At 46.6% G+C, this 17865-nt stretch overlaps 2 protein-coding genes across 2 annotated transcripts in view; one reads left to right on the top strand and one right to left on the bottom strand.

Annotated features, from left to right (window-relative positions):
- Positions 1–17865, bottom strand: part of LOC135057102 (uncharacterized) — a 261966-nt gene that overhangs the window by 59895 nt on the left and 184206 nt on the right. The window lies entirely within an intron of this gene.
- Positions 1–17865, top strand: part of LOC135054599 (gastrula zinc finger protein XlCGF48.2-like) — a 30456-nt gene that overhangs the window by 7732 nt on the left and 4859 nt on the right. Inside the window, exons 2-3 of the mRNA XM_063957787.1 lie at positions 1923–2028; positions 2161–2526. Of these exons, the coding sequence (XP_063813857.1) occupies positions 2187–2526 (340 nt within the window). The 5' untranslated portion in view covers positions 1923–2028; positions 2161–2186. The remainder of the gene's footprint in view (positions 1–1922; positions 2029–2160; positions 2527–17865) is intronic.

Consider the following 17865-nt stretch of genomic DNA (forward strand, 5'->3'; position numbering starts at 1 on the left):
TCTTCCCAAAATGTTTCCCTCTGCCTTGCCACACTGCTAGAGATGTGGAGTTCCTAGTAATACATTTTTTTCATGTCTTTTGGGAATTTCCTAAAAATCTAACACTATTGGTAGTGTGGTAATCCGTGGAAATTAACTGTATAGAGGAGTGCATTGGTTCAGTGTATAGGTACTTAATCAGAGTCCTAGTGTTCATTCTAGCACCCTGCACCTTTCAAATCCTGTGCAGTTCCTCTTTCCTGCCCGGGGTGTCGCTCCCTGCTCTGGTGCGTCTCAGCACACACAGGTCTGTATTACAGCACTGAGTAACAGATCAGAGTGTGCTGAGAAGCATCACAGCAGAGAGCGACACCCCTGGCAGGAAAGAGGAACTGCACGGATTTTGAAAGGTGCAGGGTGCTAGAATGAACTCTAGTCAGTACACACAAAGCCTTTCAGGTAAAGTAATAAAATGGTGCTTTACTATCAGTATAAATTAAAGTGGAAATAACAAACAGCCTAGCCGCTGTGTAGGGCACTATCTCACTGCTTCGCCCCTCACTATACTTGGGCAGCTAGTCTGCAAATAAAGTCTCTCACAAAGTCTTGCCTGCTTCTTGCAGGTATATCACATGCTACGGGCTGGCTTGGGCGGCTGCCACAGCTTCACAAATGCAATGTTAGAGGTTTGTGGTTCTCCCTGCCTTCTGCAGGTAAAAACATGGCTTCTTAGCCTCCACTGGCCTCTGGCAGCACACTGGGATCTGACAGCAGTCCTCACCTGGACTGTCTGACTGCTGGAACCCCAATCTGGTTCTGTCTTCACAAGCAGCTGAAGGTGTGGTCACACACCATTTTTGTTCCTTGTCTGGGTGGATCCCTCCAGCCACACTTGCTTGTCGGCACAGTCTTTGCTGATTCTGCCCTCTCCAGCTCAAACCCCCTGGGTTGATAGACATGGGATGAGGCATTTCCATGATGAAGTCCCTCTTTGTTCTTATTAGAGCCTTTCACCACATTCCAAATCATCATCCAGATTGTCTGTTAGCTGGCGGTCTCATCATCCAAGTTCCTGTTTCTCATTTTTCTTTTAACTTTATGTCACTTTATACGTTTCTGTGAATTGCCAAGTAGTCACTTCATGGGGTTTTAAACGTTGCAACAGTTTCCCCCATTTTCATTCCAGATAAAGCCTTTTTGTGCTTCTACCTCCATTTCCAAACTTTTCTGTGAATATTTTGCCAGACAGTCTGTATCACCGCATCCATATAATTTTGGCTGTATTTAAAAATGTCAGAAACTTTCCCCACATCGGATGACAAGAGGTGATACTTTTCATCTTTAATACTTTTTAGGAGGATTGTGATGACAAAAGCAACGTCAGAGTCTTAACATGCCCAGGAGGTTGAGACTTTCCAATTTCTCTTCATATTTGACACATTGATCAACTGAGCAATCCCTTCCGCTGAGGACTCCACAAGCTTTGAATGGCTTCTCCTTGGCTTCTTCTTAACAGATTAAAGGCTTCTCTTGCTTAAACCTCTTAAGGGCACATGCATTGGCCAACTTCTGCTTGAAACATCTCTAACCTTCAGCCTTGAAACACTGTACTGGCTACTGGAATGCTTTACTCATCTTCTTTCAAAGACCTACTGTCATCCTGAGTGCCACTAGCATCATCATCTTCAGACCTTGGCTTTATGTCGAAGGACATACTAGTACTTCCACTCTCAGATTCTGGACTCTCTTGTCCACATAACATACTCGAAGGTTTATAACATTGATCCACAAACTTCATCTCATGGCTTTGATGATATCTCTTGGGTCTTCTTGAGCATCCGCTTGTTGGGCATTCAAAATATGATGAACAACTTCAACATTTTCCATCAGGGTTATATAGGTTATTATATACAATGTTCTCAGTCACTGTGTGTCTCCTACAGATGGATCCAGTAACAGAAATACCCCAGAGAGATGTCCCCGTCACCTCTGTATTCACAGGATTTTAGAATTGTGGAGGAGAATTCCAGACCGCCACAAGAGCATCAGGTAGATGGAATTTGGGATCTCACCATTCTACTATACTGTCACTATATTTTCTGTAGAGCAGCTGTGTGGGTCTTATACTCTGATGTACATTTTACTGTTAAGTATTCTGTTATTTTTTTCTGGGTTATTCAGGTCTGGTTGATATTAATGTAAAACATATGGAGGGAGAAGAAGAGTTACATTTGACTGATATAGAGGGAGAAGAAGAGACGTATGTGACTGTTATTAAGACAGAAGATACAGAGGGAGAAGACACATTTGTGACTGATAATAAGGCAGAAGATATAGAAGAAGAGGAGACATATGTCACTGATATGAAGGCAGATGACATAGAGGGAGAAGAAGAGTCATATGTTCCTGATATGAAAGCAGAAGATACAGAGGGAGAAAATACATTTGTGACTGTTATTAAGGTAGAAGAAATAAAGGTAGAAGAAGAGACGTATGTGAGGGGTGATCAGCAGTGTAAGGAGGAGGAAATCCCTACAGATAAAACAGGTGAGTACAGAGAAGAGTCACATATTCTCCTTGCTTAGTCACTACAACAAACTCTTATCCTACAGCCTTCTCTGGGTCTGGAGTATTATACCCTACTGTGTTCAATTCTGGAGGCCATATCTTCAGAAGGATATTAATACATTAGAGGCTGTACAAAGAAGGGCAACTAAAATGATGCGTGGTCTACATGACAAAATATACCCAGAAAGACTAAAAAAAATCTCAATATATATAGTTTGGAGAAGAGAAGGGACATGATAGAAACTTTCAAATATATCAAGGGTTTTAAGTCCATAAGGGAAACATTCTTCAAATGAAGAGAAATATTAGATTACGAGGACATGCACTGAGACTGGAGGGAGGTAGGTTCAGGGGAAATTTGAGGAAAATTTACTTCACAGAAGGGTAGTGGACAAGTGGAATAGCCTCCCATCAGAGGTGGTAGAGGCTAAGAAAGTAGAGCAATTTAAACATGCATGGGATAGACCTAATGATCAAATAAGGTTTGAGGTAAACAAGGGGTAGACTAGATGGGCCCAGTGGTTCTTATCTACCATCATATTCCATGTTTCTAGTCTCCTGGTCTACTTCTCACATGAATTTATTATGCGGTACTAGTGGTGAGGTCTAACCAGTCTCCTCTCCACACTCTCTGGTGTATCTCATACATCAGAAGCCATCAGCCCCCATTATACTCCTATTCTCCCCCTCATATCATGTCACTGTGTGTTCCCAGCCCAGAGATCTGACCAGTCTTCTCCCCACACTCTCTGGTGTATCTCATACATCAGGAGCCATCAGCCCCTATTATACTCCTGCTCTCCCCCTCACATCATGTCACTGTGTTACCAGCCCAGATATCTGACCAGTCTCCTTCCCACACTCTCTGGTGTATCTCATACATCAGGAGCCATCAGCCCCTATTATACTCCTGCTGTCCCTCATATCATGTCACTGTGTGTTACCAGCCCAGAGATCTGACCAGTCTTCTTCCCAATCTTTGGTGTATCCCATACATCAGGGGCCATCAGCCCCTACTATACACCTGCTCTCCCGCTCACATCATGTCACTGTGTGTCACCAGCCCAGAGATCTGAACAGTCTCCTCCCCACACTCTCTGGTGTATCTCATACATCAGGAGACATCAGTCCCTACTATACACCTGCTCTCCCGCTCACATCATGTCACTGTGTATTACCAGCCCAGAGATCTGACCAGTCTCCTTCCCACACTCCCTGGTGTATCTCATACATCAGCAGCCATCAGCCCCTATTATACTCCTCTCCCCTCACATAATGTCACTGTGTGTGACCAGCCCAGAGATCTGACCAGTCTCCTCCCCACACTCTCTGGTGTATCTCATACATCAGGAGCCATCAGCCCCTATTATACTCCTGCTCTCCCCCTCACATCATGTCACTGTGTGTTACCAGCCCAGAGATCTGACCAGTCTCCTCCCCACACTCTCTGGTGTATCTCATACATCAGGAGCCATCAGCCCCTATTATACTCCTGCTCTCCCCCTCACATCATGTCACTGTGTGTTACCAGCCCAGAGATCTGACCAGTCTCCTCCCCACACTCTCTGGTGTATCTCATACATCAGGAGCCACAAGCCTTTATTATACTCCTGCTCTCCCCCTCACATCATGTCACTGTGTTACTAGTCTCCTCCCCAGACTCTCTGGTGATTCTCATGCATCAGTACAAGGGAGATCACCATATGGATTTGGTCACTGATCAGTGTAATGAGACCCTGTGTGTTATTATCTGGGATCCTGTCTGTTCCCTAATAGTGATATTACTTGTATACTAGGTACTTAGCAATGAAAATGATAAATCCTGTTAGTTTTAGTTCAGGCAAGATGTATACCAGCACAACAGCTAAACAGTTTCTTATATAGTGCAGCAAATTCCGTTGCGCTTTACAATTGAACAGTAATAAAATAAAGCAAAAACAATTGGAATGAATAGTGATAAAACAAAACTGGGTAATAACAGACCATCATAGAAATAGGAGGGCCCTGCCCGCAAGCTTACACTCTGTAGGGAAGTAGTTATTGATGCACAAGGATAGGGATTATCTATTGCCTAATGGTCCACCAGATTGCAAATGTTCTTGGTGGGCTGTATGATAGGCTTACATAGCGATGTTGGCCTGGGGTCAGGAGGATGGGAAAATTAAGAAAGAGAAAATATGTGAGGATATGTGTGGATTCTACAGTGGGGATGTAATTGGATAGGAAAGTTTATGAAGGTTATGTGGACAATTCTGGAATTTAATAAGCTTGCCTGAAGAGGTGAGTTTTTAAGGAATGTTTGGAGACTAGAGAATGTTTGGAGTCTTATTGCACAATGGAGGGCATAACACAGAGTGAGTGCAGCCCGAAGAAAGTCCGGCAATTGTGAATGGGAGTGAATGAGTATGGATGAGGACGTAGATCTTGTGACGAGCAAAGAAGTCGAGTTAAGTGATATTTTGAGATAAGCAGAGAGATGTACGTTGGTTTAGTTTGGTTATGGGCCTTGTGTGTGAGTAATAGTATTTTTTATTGCATACGTTAGAATACAGGTAACCAATGGAGGGGCTAACAGAGTGGATCCACAGATGATGGATGTTTAGCGAGGAAGATTAGCCTCACAGCTTTATTATTATTTATTTATTATTATTTCTTTATTTATTACCAGTTATTTATGTAGCGCACACATATTCCATAGCGCTTTACAGAGAATATTGGCCATTCACGTCAGTCCCTTCCCCAGTGGAGCTTACAATCTATATTTTACCTACCACATGTACACGCACACTAGGGATCATTTTTGTTGGGAGACAATTAACCTACCAGAATATTTTTGGATTGTGGGAGGAAACCAGAGCACCCAGAGGAAACACACACAAGCACGGGGAGAATATACAAACTCCACACAGTTAGGGCCATGGTGGGAATTGAACCCATGACCTCAGTTCTGTGAGTCAGTAATGCTAACCATTACACCATCCGTACTGCATTCAGAATGGATTTTAGTGGTGAGAGTATTTTTGGTAAGATCAGTAAGAAGACTATTGAAATAATCAATGCAGGAGCAGGGACAAGAGTTTTTGCAGTGTCTTGTGTAAGGCCTGGTCATATTTTGGATGTTTTTTATATGCATATAGCAAGATTTAGAGACAGATTGAATATGGGGAACAAAGGACAGTTCAGAGTAGAGAATAACACCTAGACAGCGAGCTTGTGTGGTAGGATTAATTGTCGAGTTCTCAACAGTGATAGAGATAATAGATTTTACTCACCGGTAAATCTATTTCTCGTAGTCCGTAGTGGATGCTGGGAACTCCGAAAGGACCATGGGGAATAGCGGCTCCGCAGGAGACTGGGCACAACTAAAGAAAGCTTTAGGTCACCTGGTGTGCACTGGCTCCTCCCACCATGACCCTCCTCCAAGCCTCAGTTAGGATACTGTGCCCGGAAGAGCTGACACAATGAGGAAGGATTCTGAATCCCGGGTAAGACTCATACCAGCCACACCAATCACACCATATAACTCGTGATAGGAACCCCGGTTAACAGTATGAAAACACTGAGCCTCTCAACAGATGGCTCAACAATAACCCTTTTGTTAACAATAACTATGTACAAGTATTGCAGACAATCCGCACTTGGGATGGGCGCCCAGCATCCACTACGGACTACGAGAAATAGATTTACCGGTGAGTAAAATCTTATTTTCTCTAACGTCCTAAGTGGATGCTGGGGACTCCGTCAGGACCATGGGGATTAGCGGCTCCGCAGGAGACAGGGCACAAAAATAAAGCTTTAGGATCAGGTGGTGTGCACTGGCTCCTCCCCCTATGACCCTCCTCCAAGCCTCAGTTAGGTTTTTGTGCCCGTCCGAGCAGGGTGCAATCTAGGTGGCTCTCCTAAAGAGCTGCTTAGAAAAAGTTTTTTAGGTTTTTTTATTTTCAGTGAGTCCTGCTGGCAACAGGCTCACTGCATCGAGGGACTTAGGGGAGAGAATTTCAACTCACCTGCGTGCAGGATGGATTGGATTCTTAGGCTACTGGACACCATTAGCTCCAGAGGGAGTCGGAACACAGGTCTCACCCTGGGGTTCGTCCCGGAGCCGCGCCGCCGACCCCCCTTGCAGATGCCGAAGTTGAAGAGGTCCAGAGGTCCAGAAACAGGCGGCAGAAGACTTTCAGTCTTCATAAGGCAGCGCACAGCACTGCAGCTGTGCGCCATTGTTGTCAGCACTTCATACCAGCGGTCACTGAGGGTGCAGGGCGCTGGGGGGGGCGCTCTGGGCAGCAATGTATTATACCTTTTTTATGGCTAAAATACATCACATATAGCCCTTGAGGCTATATGGATGTATTTAACCCCTGCCAGATCTCACAAACTCCGGGAGAAGAGCCCGCCGTTTTAGGGGGCGGGGCCTATTCTCCTCAGCACACGGCGCCATTTTCCTGCTCAGCTCTGCTGAGAGGAAGGCTCCCAGGCTCTCCCCTGCACTGCACTACAGAAACAGGGTTAAAACAGAGAGGGGGGGCACTTATTTGGCGATATGATTACATATGTGAAAATGCTATAAGGGAAAACACTTGTATAAGGGGTTGTCCCTGTATAATTATAGCGTTTTTGGTGTGTGCTGGCAAACTCTCCCTCTGTCTCCCCAAAGGGCTAGTGGGGTCCTGTCCTCTATCAGAGCATTCCCTGTGTGTGTGCTGTGTGTCGGTACGTGTGTGTCGACATGTAGGAGGACGATGTTGGTAAGGAGGCGGAGCAAATTGCCTGTATGGGTGATGTCACTCTCTAGGGAGTCGACACCGGAATGGATGGCTTATTTAGGAATTACGTGATAATGTCAACACGATGCAAGGTCGGTTGACGACATGAGACGGCCGGCAAACAAATTAGTACCTGTCCAGGCGTCTCAGACACCGTCAGGGGCTTGTAAAAACGCCCATTTACCTCAGTTGGTCGACACAGACACGGACACTGACTTCAGTGTCGACGGTGAAAAAAACAAACGTATTTTCCTTTAGGGCCACACGTTACATGTTAAGGGCAATGAAGGAGGTGTTACATATTTCTGATACTACAAGTACCACAAATAAGGGTATTATGTAGGGTGGGAATAATCTACTTGTAGTTTTTCCTGAATCAGATAAATTAAAGTGTGTGATGATACGTGGGTTTCCTCCGATGGAAAATTATTGGAGGTATACCTTTTCCCGCCAGAAGTGAGGGCGAGTTGGGAAACACACCTTAGGGTGGATAAGGTGCTCACACGCTTATAAAAACAAGTGGCGTTACCGTCTCCAGATACGGCCGCCCTCAAGGAGCCAGCTGATAGGAAGCTGAAAAATATCCTAAGAAGTATATACACACATACTGGTGTTATACTACGACCAGCAATCGCCTCAGCCTGGATGTGCAGCGCTGGGGGGGCTTGGTCGGATTTCCTGACTGAAAATATTGATACCCTTGACAGGAACAATATTTTATTGACTATAGAGCATTTTAAGGATGCATTTCTATATATGCGAGATGCGCAGAGGGATATTTGCATTCTGGCATCAAGAGTAGATGTGATGTCCATATCTGCCAGACGATGTTTATAGACACGACAGTGGTCAGGTGATGCAGATTCCAGACGGCACATGGAAGTATTGCCGTATAAAGGGGCGGTCCATCGGACCTGGTGGCCATGGCAACAGCTGGAAAATCCACTTTTGTTACCCCAAGTCACATCTCAGCAGAAAAGGACACAGTCTTTTCAGTCTCAGTCCTTTCGTACCCATAAAGGCAGGCGGGCAAAAGGCCAGTCATATCTGCCCAGGGTTAGAGGAAAGGGAAGAAGACTGCAGCAGGCAGCCCATTCCCAGGAACAGAAGTCCTCCACAGCTTCTGCCAAGTCCGCAGCATGACGCTGGGGCCATACAAGCGGACTCAGGTGCGGTGGGGGGTCATCTCAAGAGTTTCAGCACGCAGTGGGCTCACTCGCAAGTGGACTCCTGGATCCTACACGTAGTATCCCAGGTGTACATTGGAAATTCGAGACGTCTTCCCCTCACAAGTTCCTGAAGTCTGCTTTACCAACGTCTCCCTCCGACAGGGAGGCAGTATTGGAAAAAAATTCACAGGCTGTATTCCCAGCACGTGATAATCAAAGTACCCCTCCTACAACAAGGGAAGGGGTATTATTCCACACTATATTGTGGTACTGAAGCCAAACGGCTCGGTGAGATCTAAAAGATTTGAACAATTACATACAAGGGTTCAAATCAAGATGGAGTCACTCAGAGCAGTGATAGCGAACCAGGACGATATGGTGTCACTGGATATCAGGGACGCTTACCTACAAGTCCAAATTTTGCCTTTCTCACCAAGGGTATCTCAGGTTCGTGGTACAGAACTGTCACTATCAGTTCAGACGCTGCCGTTTGGATTGTCCACGGCACCCCGGGTCTTTACCAAGGTAATGGCCGAAATGATGATTCTTCCTAAAAGAAATATGGACGCTTTCCTGATAAGGGCAAGGTCCAGAGAACAGTTGGCGGTCGGAGTAGCACTATCTCAAGTAGTTCTACGACAGCACGAGTGGATTCTAAATATTCCAAAATCGCAGCTTTTTCCGACGACACGTCTAATGTTCCTAGGGATGATTCTGGACACAGTCCAGAAAAGGATGTTTTCTCCCGGAGAAGAAAGCCAGGGAGTTATCCGAGCTAGTCAGGAACCTCCTAAAACCAGGAAAAGTATCAGTGCATCATTGCACAAAGGGTCCTGTGAAAAATGGTGGTTTCTTACAAAGCGATCCCGTTCGGTAGATTTCACGCAAGAACCTTTCAGTGGGATCTGCTGGGAAAATGGTCCGGATCGCATCTTCAGATGCATCAGCGGATAACCCTGTCTCCAAGGACAAGGGTGTTTCTTCTGCGGTGGCTGCAGAGTGCTCATCTATGAAAGGGCCGCAGATTCGGCATTCAGGACTGGGTCCTGGTGACCACGGATGCCAGCCTGAGTGGCTGGGGAGCAGTCACACAAGGAAAAAATTTCCAGGGAGTGTGATCAAGTCTGGAGACTTCTCTCCACATAAATATACTGGAGCTAAGGCCAATTTACAAGGCTCTAAGCTTAGCAAGACCTCTGCTTCAAGGTCAGCCGGTATTGATCCAGTGGGACAACATCACGGCAGTCGCCCACGAAAACAGGGCGGCACAAGAAGCAGGAGGGAAATGGCAGAAACTGCAAGGATTCTTCGCTGGGCGAAAAATCATGTGATAACACTCTCAGCAGTGTTAATTCCGGGAGTGGAAAACTGGGAAGCAGACTTCCTCAGCATAACCTCCACCCGGGAGAGTGGGGACTTCAGCGGGAAGTCTTCCACATGATTGTAAACCGTGGGAAAAACCAAAGGTGGACATGATGGCGTCCCGCCTGAACAAAAAACTAGACAGATATTGCGCCAGGTCAAGGGACCCTCAGGCAATAGCGGTGGACGCTCTGGTAACACTGTGGGTGTACCAGTCATGGTATGTGTTCCCTCCTATGCATCTCATACCAAAAGTACTGAGAATCAAGGAGATGAGTAAGAACGATACTTGTGGTTCCGGATGGGTCAAGAAGGACTTGGTACCCGGAATTTCAAGAGATTCTCACGGAAGAACCGTGGCCTCTACCTTTAAGAAAGGACCTGCTCCAGCAGAAGCCCTGTCTGTTCCAAGACTTACCGCGGCTGCGTTTGACGGCATGGCAGTTGAACGCCGGATCCTGAAAGGGCATTCCAGATGAAGTCATCCCTACCCTGGTCGAAGCCAGGAAGGATGTAACCGCAAAACATTTTCACCGCAATTGGCGAAAATATGTTGCGTGGTGTGAGGCCAAGAAGGTCCCTACAGAGGAATTCCAACTGGGTCGTTTCCTACATTTCCTAAAAACAGGACTGTCTATGGGCCTAAAATTAGGGTCCATTAAGGTTCAAATTTCGACCCTGTCAAATTTATTCCAGAAAGAACTGGCTTCAGTGCCTGAAGTTCAGACGTTTGTAAAAGGGGTACTACATATACAGCCTCCTTTTGTGCCCCCAGTGGCACATTGGGATCTCAATGTTGTTTTGAGTTTTCCTAAAGTCACATTGGTTTGATCCACTCACCACTGTGGACTTAAAATATTTCACATGGAAGGTGAAGATTCTATTAGCCCTGGCTTCAGCCAGGCATGTGTCAGAATGGGCGGCTTTATCATATAAAAGCCCTTACTTAATTTTTCATTCTGACAGGGCAGAATTGAGGACTCGTCCTCAATTTCTCCTTAAGGTGTTTTCTGTTTTTCACATGAACCAACCTATTGTGGTACCTGCGGCTACTAGGGACTTGGAGGACTCCAAGTTACTTGACGTTGTCAGGGCCCTGAAAATATATAAAAAAAAAAACAAAAAAAAAAAAAACCTAGGCGCTAATTTTATGAAGAAAAATTAGATATATAAGTACATATATACATATGCAAACATGCACATGTACATCCAAAATGTTCGCACCTCTGTATCTCCCGTTCGCTGCTGCAAACAAACTTCTGTACGTTTGTGTATAAATATAAGGAAAAGAAATAATACAGCTGCGCCCGGGATTAACAGAGAATATAATGAACCATAGTTAATCAATTAATTGCACATGCAAATACAGGCCACCGAGTGTCAGATCAATTGAGCCCAATCAATATTGCACATAAATGTTTTAATATATAACAAAATAAAATTATATTTAAAATATACTGTGCACAGTATCAAATTGATAATGCTTTAAAAAAGCCAAAAGAGAGAACATATAAAACATAAATCATAAAAGTGTGTCCAATTATGAACACAATAATGTAGCATATATGGTATCTCAGACCTGTCTCAATTAAGAAACGTAGTCATTGAAAAACACTGTTGCGCAATTAATTTAAACAGTAACTAAGATATCAGTTTAGAGTCCACAATAATGTATGGTGATTACTTAATTTGAAAATATATGTTTCCAGGACGACTGGAGTCAGAAAATCTGACTCGCTGTTTAGCCTGTATGCACCCAACAAGATGGGTGCTCCTGCTTCTAAACAGATGATTGCTCGCTGGATTTGTAGTACAATTCAGCTTGCTCATTCTGTGGCAGGCTTGCCACAGACAAAATCAGAAAAAGCCCATTCCACAATGAAGTGGGCTCATCTTGGGCGACTGCCTGAGGGGTCTCGGCTTTACAACTTTGCTGAGCATTTACTTGGTCAGGGGCAAACACGTTTGCTAAATTCTACAAATTTGATACCCTGGCTGAGGAGGACATGGAGTCTCTCATTCGGTGCTGCAGGGTCATCCGCACTCTCCCGCCCGTTTGGGAGCTTTGGTATAATCCCCATGGTCCTGACGGAGTCCCCAGCATCCACTTAGGACGTTAGAGAAAATAAGAATTTACTTACCGATAATTCTATTTCTCGTAGTCCGTAGTGGATGCTGGGCGCCCATCCCAAGTGCGGATTGTCTGCAATACTTGTACATAGTTATTGTTACAAAAAAATCGGGTTGTTATTGTTGTGAGCCGTCTGTTCAGAGGCTCCTACGTTTTGTCATACTGTTAACTGGGTTCAGATCACAAGTTGTACGGTGTGATTGGTGTGGCTGGTATGAGTCTTACCCGGGATTCAAGATCCTTCCTTATTGTGTACGCTCGTCCGGGCACAGTATCCTAACTGAGGCTTGGAGGAGGGTCATAGGGGGAGGAGCCAGTGCACACCACCTGATCCTAAAGCTTTATTTTTGTGCCCTGTCTCCTGCGGAGCCGCTAATCCCCATGGTCCTGACGGAGTCCCCAGCATCCACTACGGACTACGAGAAATAGAATTATCGGTAAGTAAATTCTTATTTTCTCTAACGTCCTAGTGGATGCTGGGAACTCCGAAAGGACCATGGGGATTATACCAAAGCTCCCAAACGGGCGGGAGAGTGCGGATGACTCTGCAGCACCGAATGAGAGAACTCAAGGTCCTCCTCAGCCAGGGTATCAAATTTGTAGAATTTTGCGAACGTGTTTGCCCCTGACCAAGTAGCAGCTCTGCAAAGTTGTTAAGCCGAGACCCCTCGGGCAGCCGCCCAAGATGAGCCCACCTTCCTTGTGGAATGGGCTTTTACTGATTTAGGATGCGGCAGTCCAGCCGCAGAATGCGCCTGCTGAATTGTGCTACAAATCCAGCGAGCAATAGTCTGCTTAGAAGCAGGAGCACCCAGTTTGTTGGGTGCATACAGGATAAATAGCGAGTCAGTTTTTCTGACTCTAGCCGTCCTGGAAACATAAATTTTCAAGGCCCTGACTACATCCAGTAACTTGGAATCCTCCAAGTCCCTTGTAGCCGCAGGCACTACAATAGGTTGGTTCAAGTGAAAGGCTGATACCACCTTAGGGAGAAACTGGGGACGAGTCCTCGATTCTGCCCTATCCATATGGAAAATCAGATAAGGGCTTTTACATGACAAAGCCGCCGAAGCCAAGGCCAATAACATGACCACTTTCCACGTAAGATATTTCAGATCTACGGTTCTTAGTGGCTCAAACCAATGTGATTTTAGGAAATTCAACACCACGTTGAGATCCCAAGGTGCCACTGGAGGCACAAAAAGGGGGCTGAATATGCAGCACTCCTTTTACAAATGTCTGAACTTCAGGTAGTGAAGCTAGTTCTTTTTGGAAGAAAATCGACAGAGCCGAGATCTGCACCTTAATGAAGCCTAATTTTAGGCCCATAGTCACTCCTGACTGTAGGAAGTGCAGAAATCGACCCAGCTGAAACTCCTCTGTTGGGGCCTTTCTGGCCTCACACCAAGCAACATATTTCCGCCATATGCGGTGATAATGTTTTGCAGTTACATCTTTCCTGGCTTTAATCAGCGTAGGAATGACTTCCTCTGGCATGCCCTTTTCCTTTAGGATCCGGCGTTCAACCGCCATGCCGTCAAACGCAGCCGCGGTAAGTCTTGGAACAGACAGGGCCCCTGCTGCAGCAGGTCCTGTCTGAGCGGCAGAGGCCATGGGTCCTCTGAGATCATCTCTTGAAGTTCCGGATACCACGCTCGTCTTGGCCAATCCGGAACCACGAGTATTGTTCTTACTCCTCGTTTTCTTATTATTCTCAGTACCTTTGGTATGAGAGGCAGAGGAGGGAACACATAAACTGACTGGTACACCCACGGTGTCACTAGAGCGTCCACAGCTATCGCCTGAGGGTCCCTTGACCTGGCGCAATATCTAGTTTTTTGTTTAGGCGGGACGCCATAATGTCCAACTGTGGCCGTTCCCAACGATTTACAATCAGTGTGAAGACTTCTGATGAAGTCCCCACTCTCCCGGGTGGAGGTCGTGCCTGCTGAGAAAGTCTGCTTCCCAGTTGTCCACTCCCGGAATGAACACTGCTGACAGTGCTAGTACGTGATTTTCCGCCCATCGGAGAATCGTTGTGGCTTCTGCCATTGCCATCCTGCTTCTTGTGCCGCCCTGTCGGTTTACATGGGCGACTGCCGTGATGTTGTCTGACTGGATCAGTACCGGTTGGTGTAGAAGCAGGGGTTTTGCCTGACTTAGGGCATTGTAAATGGCCCTTAGTTCCAGAATATTTATGTGTAGGGAAGTCTCCTGACTCGACCATAGTCCTTGGAAGTTTCTTCCCTGTGTGACTGCCCCCCAGCCTCGAAGGCTGGCATCCGTGGTCACCAGGACCCAGTCCTGTATGCCGAATCTGCGGCCCTCTAGAAGATGAGCACTCTGCAGCCACCACAGCAGAGACACCCTGGTTCTTGGAGACAGGGTTATTAGGCGATGCATCTGAAAATGCGATCCGGACCATTGGTCCAACAGGTCCCACTGAGAAATTCTGGCATGGAACCTGCCGAAAGGAATTGCTTCGTAAGAAGCCACCATCTTTCCCAGAACTCGCGTGCAGTGATGCACCGAGACCTGTTTTGGTTTCAGGAGGTCTCTGACTAGAGATGACAACTCCTTGGCTTTCTCCTCCGGGAGAAACACTTTTTTCTGGACTGTGTCCAGAATCATACCCAGGAACAGTAGACATGTCGTCGGAACCAGCTGTGACTTTGGAATATTCAGAATCCAACCGTGCTGGTGTAGCACCTCCTGAGATAATGCTACTCCTACCAACAACTGCTCCCTGGATCTCGCCTTTATTAGGAGATCGTCCAAGTACGGGATAATTAAAAAACTCCCTTTTTTCGAAGGAGTATCATCATTTCCGCCATTACCTTGGTAAACACCCTCGGTGCCGCGGACAGTCCAAACGGCAGCGTCTGGAATTGATAATGGCAATCCTATACCACAAATCTGAGGTACTCCTGGTGAGGATGGTAAATGCAGGTAAGCATCCTTGATGTCCAGGGATACCATGTAATCCCCCTCGTCCAGGCTTGCAATAACTGCCCTGAGCGATTTCATCTTGAACTTGAATTTTTTTATGTAAGTGTTCAAGGATTTCAAATTTAAAATGGGTCTCACCGAACCGTCCGGTTTCGCTACCACAAACAGTGTGGAATAGTAACCCCGTCCTTGTTGAAGTAGGGGCACCTTGATTATCACCTGCTGGGAATACAGCTTGTGAATTGCCGCTAGCACAGCCTCCCTGTCTGAGGGAGTAATCGGCAAGGCAGATTTTAGGAACCGGTGGTGGGGTGGAGACGCCTCGAATTCCAGTTTGTACCCCTGAGATACTATTTGAAGGATCCAGGGATCCACCTGTGAGCGAGCCCACTGATCGCTGAAATTTTTGAGGCGGCCCCCCACCGTACCTGGCTCCGCCTGTGGAGCCCCACCGTCATGCGGCGGACTTGGAAGAAGCGGGGAAGGACTTTTGCTCTTGGGAACCTGCTGTTTGTTGCAGCCTTTTTTTTTTTTCTCTGCCTCTGGACAGAAAGGACCCGCCTTTTCCTCGCCTGTTTTTCTGGGTCCGAAAGGACTGTACCTGATAAAACGGCGCCTTCTTAGGCTGTGAGGGAACATGGGGTAAAAATGCTGACTTCCCAGCTGTTGCTGTGGAAACTAGGTCCGAGAGACCATCCCCGAATAACTCCTTACCCTTATAAGGCAAAACTTCCATGTGCCTTTTAGAATCTGCATCCCCTGTCCACTGCCGAGTCCATAAGCCTCTCCTAGCAGAAATGGACAATGCACTTATTTTAGATGCCAGCCGGCAGATCTCCCTCTGTGCATCTCTCATGTATAAGACTGAGTCTTTTATATGCTCTATGGTTAGCAGAATAGTGTCCCTGTCTAGGGTGTCAATATTTTCTGACAGGGAATCTGACCACGCAGCGGCAGCACTGCACATCCATGCTGACGCAATAGCTGGTCTAAGTATAATGCCTGAGTGTGTGTATACAGACTTCAGGATCGCCTCCTGCTTCTTATCTGCAGGCTCCTTAAGGGCGGCCGTATCCGGAGACGGTAGTGCCACCTTTTTAGACAAACGTTTATCCACCCTAGGAGGTGTTTCCCAACTTGCCCTATCCTCTGGCGGGAAAAGGAACGCCATTAGTAACTTTTTAGAGATTACCAATCTTTTATCGGGAAAAGCCCACGCTTCTTCACACACTTCATTTAATTCTTCCGATGGGGGAAAAAACTACGGGTAGTTTTTTCTCCCCAACATAATACCCTTTTTAGTGGTACCTGGGTTTATATCAGAAATGTGTAACACCTTTTTCATTGCCTCAATCATGCAACGAATGGCCTTAGTGGACATTAGATTTGACTCATTGTCGTCGACACTGGTATCAGTATCCGTGTCGACATGTGCGTCTGCCATCTGAGGTAGCGGGCGTTTTAGAGCCCCTGATGGCCTTTGAGACGCCTGGGCAGGCACGAGCTGAGAAGCCGGCTGTCCCGCATTTGGCATGTCGTCAAATTATTTGTGTAAGGAGTCGACACTTGCACGTAATTCCTTCCATAAGACCATCCACTCAGGTGTCTGCCCCGCAGGGGGTGACATCACTTCTATAGGCATCTGCTCCGCCTCCACATAATTTTCCTCATCAAACATGTCGACACAGCCGTACCGACACACCGCACACACACAGGGAATGCTCTAACAGAGGACAGGACCCCACAAAGCCCTTTGGGGAGACAGAGTGAGAGTATGCCAGCACACACCAGAGCGCTATATAATGCAGGGACTAACTGAATTATGTCCCCTATAGCTGCTATTATATTTACTGCGCCTAAATTTAGAGCCCCCCCTCTCTTTTTAACCCTTTTCTGTAGTGCAGACTGCAGGGGAGAGCCAGGGAGCTTCCCTCCAGCTGAGCTGTGAGGGAAAAATGGCGCCAGTGTGCTGAGGGAGATTGCTCCGCCCCTTTTTCGCGGACTTTTCTCCCGTTTTTGAATGGATTCTGGCAGGGGTATTTATCACATATATAACCTCTGGGGCTATATATTGTGATATATTTGCCAGCCAAGGTGTTTTTATTGCTGCTCAGGGCGCCCCCCCCAGCGCCCTGCACCCTCAGTGACCGGAGTGTGAAGTGTGTATGAGGAGCAATGGCGCACAGCTGCAGTGCTGTGCGCTACCTTGGTGAAGACTGATGTCTTCTGCCGCCGATTTTCCGGACCTCTTCTTGCTTCTGGCTCTGTAAGGGGGACGGCGGCGCGGCTCCGGGAACGAACACCAAGGCCAGTTCCATGCGGTCGATCCCTCTGGAGCTAATGGTGTCCAGTAGCCTAAGAAGCCCAAGCTAGCTGCAAGCAGGTAGGTTCGCTTCTTTTCCCCTTAGTCCCTCGGTGCAGTGAGCCTGTTGCCAGCAGGTCTCACTGTAAAATAAAAAACCTAACATATACTTTCTTTCTAGAAGCTCAGGAGAGCCCCTAGTGTGCATCCAGCTCGGCCGGGCACAAAAATCTAACTGAGGCTTGGAGGAGGGTCATGGTGGGAGGAGCCAGTGCACACCAGGTGACCTAAAGCTTTCTTTAGTTGTGCCCAGTCTCCTGCGGAGCCGCTATTCCCCATGGTCCTTTCGGAGTTCCCAGCATCCACTAGGACGTTAGAGAAATCAGGTTGGTAACTGCTATTGGACGGTGGTAATGTAATTAATTATGTTTCGGAAATATTAAGTTTGAGGGGTCAGATGACATCCAAGATGAAATGGCGGAAATGCATTCAGTTAAAGTGATTTAAATATAAAAAAGTTGGGGTTAGAGGCTTTGAGCAGAGATAAGAGTTTGGAAATATGTTTGGCAGTGTCGAGTGCATTATGATATGAGTGGTAGATTGTCTTATAGGTGAGGAAGTTGCTTGGTGTACGAGATT

This window comes from Pseudophryne corroboree, chromosome 3, assembly GCF_028390025.1.
Source record: "Pseudophryne corroboree isolate aPseCor3 chromosome 3, aPseCor3.hap2, whole genome shotgun sequence".
Taxonomy (NCBI): domain Eukaryota; kingdom Metazoa; phylum Chordata; class Amphibia; order Anura; family Myobatrachidae; genus Pseudophryne; species Pseudophryne corroboree.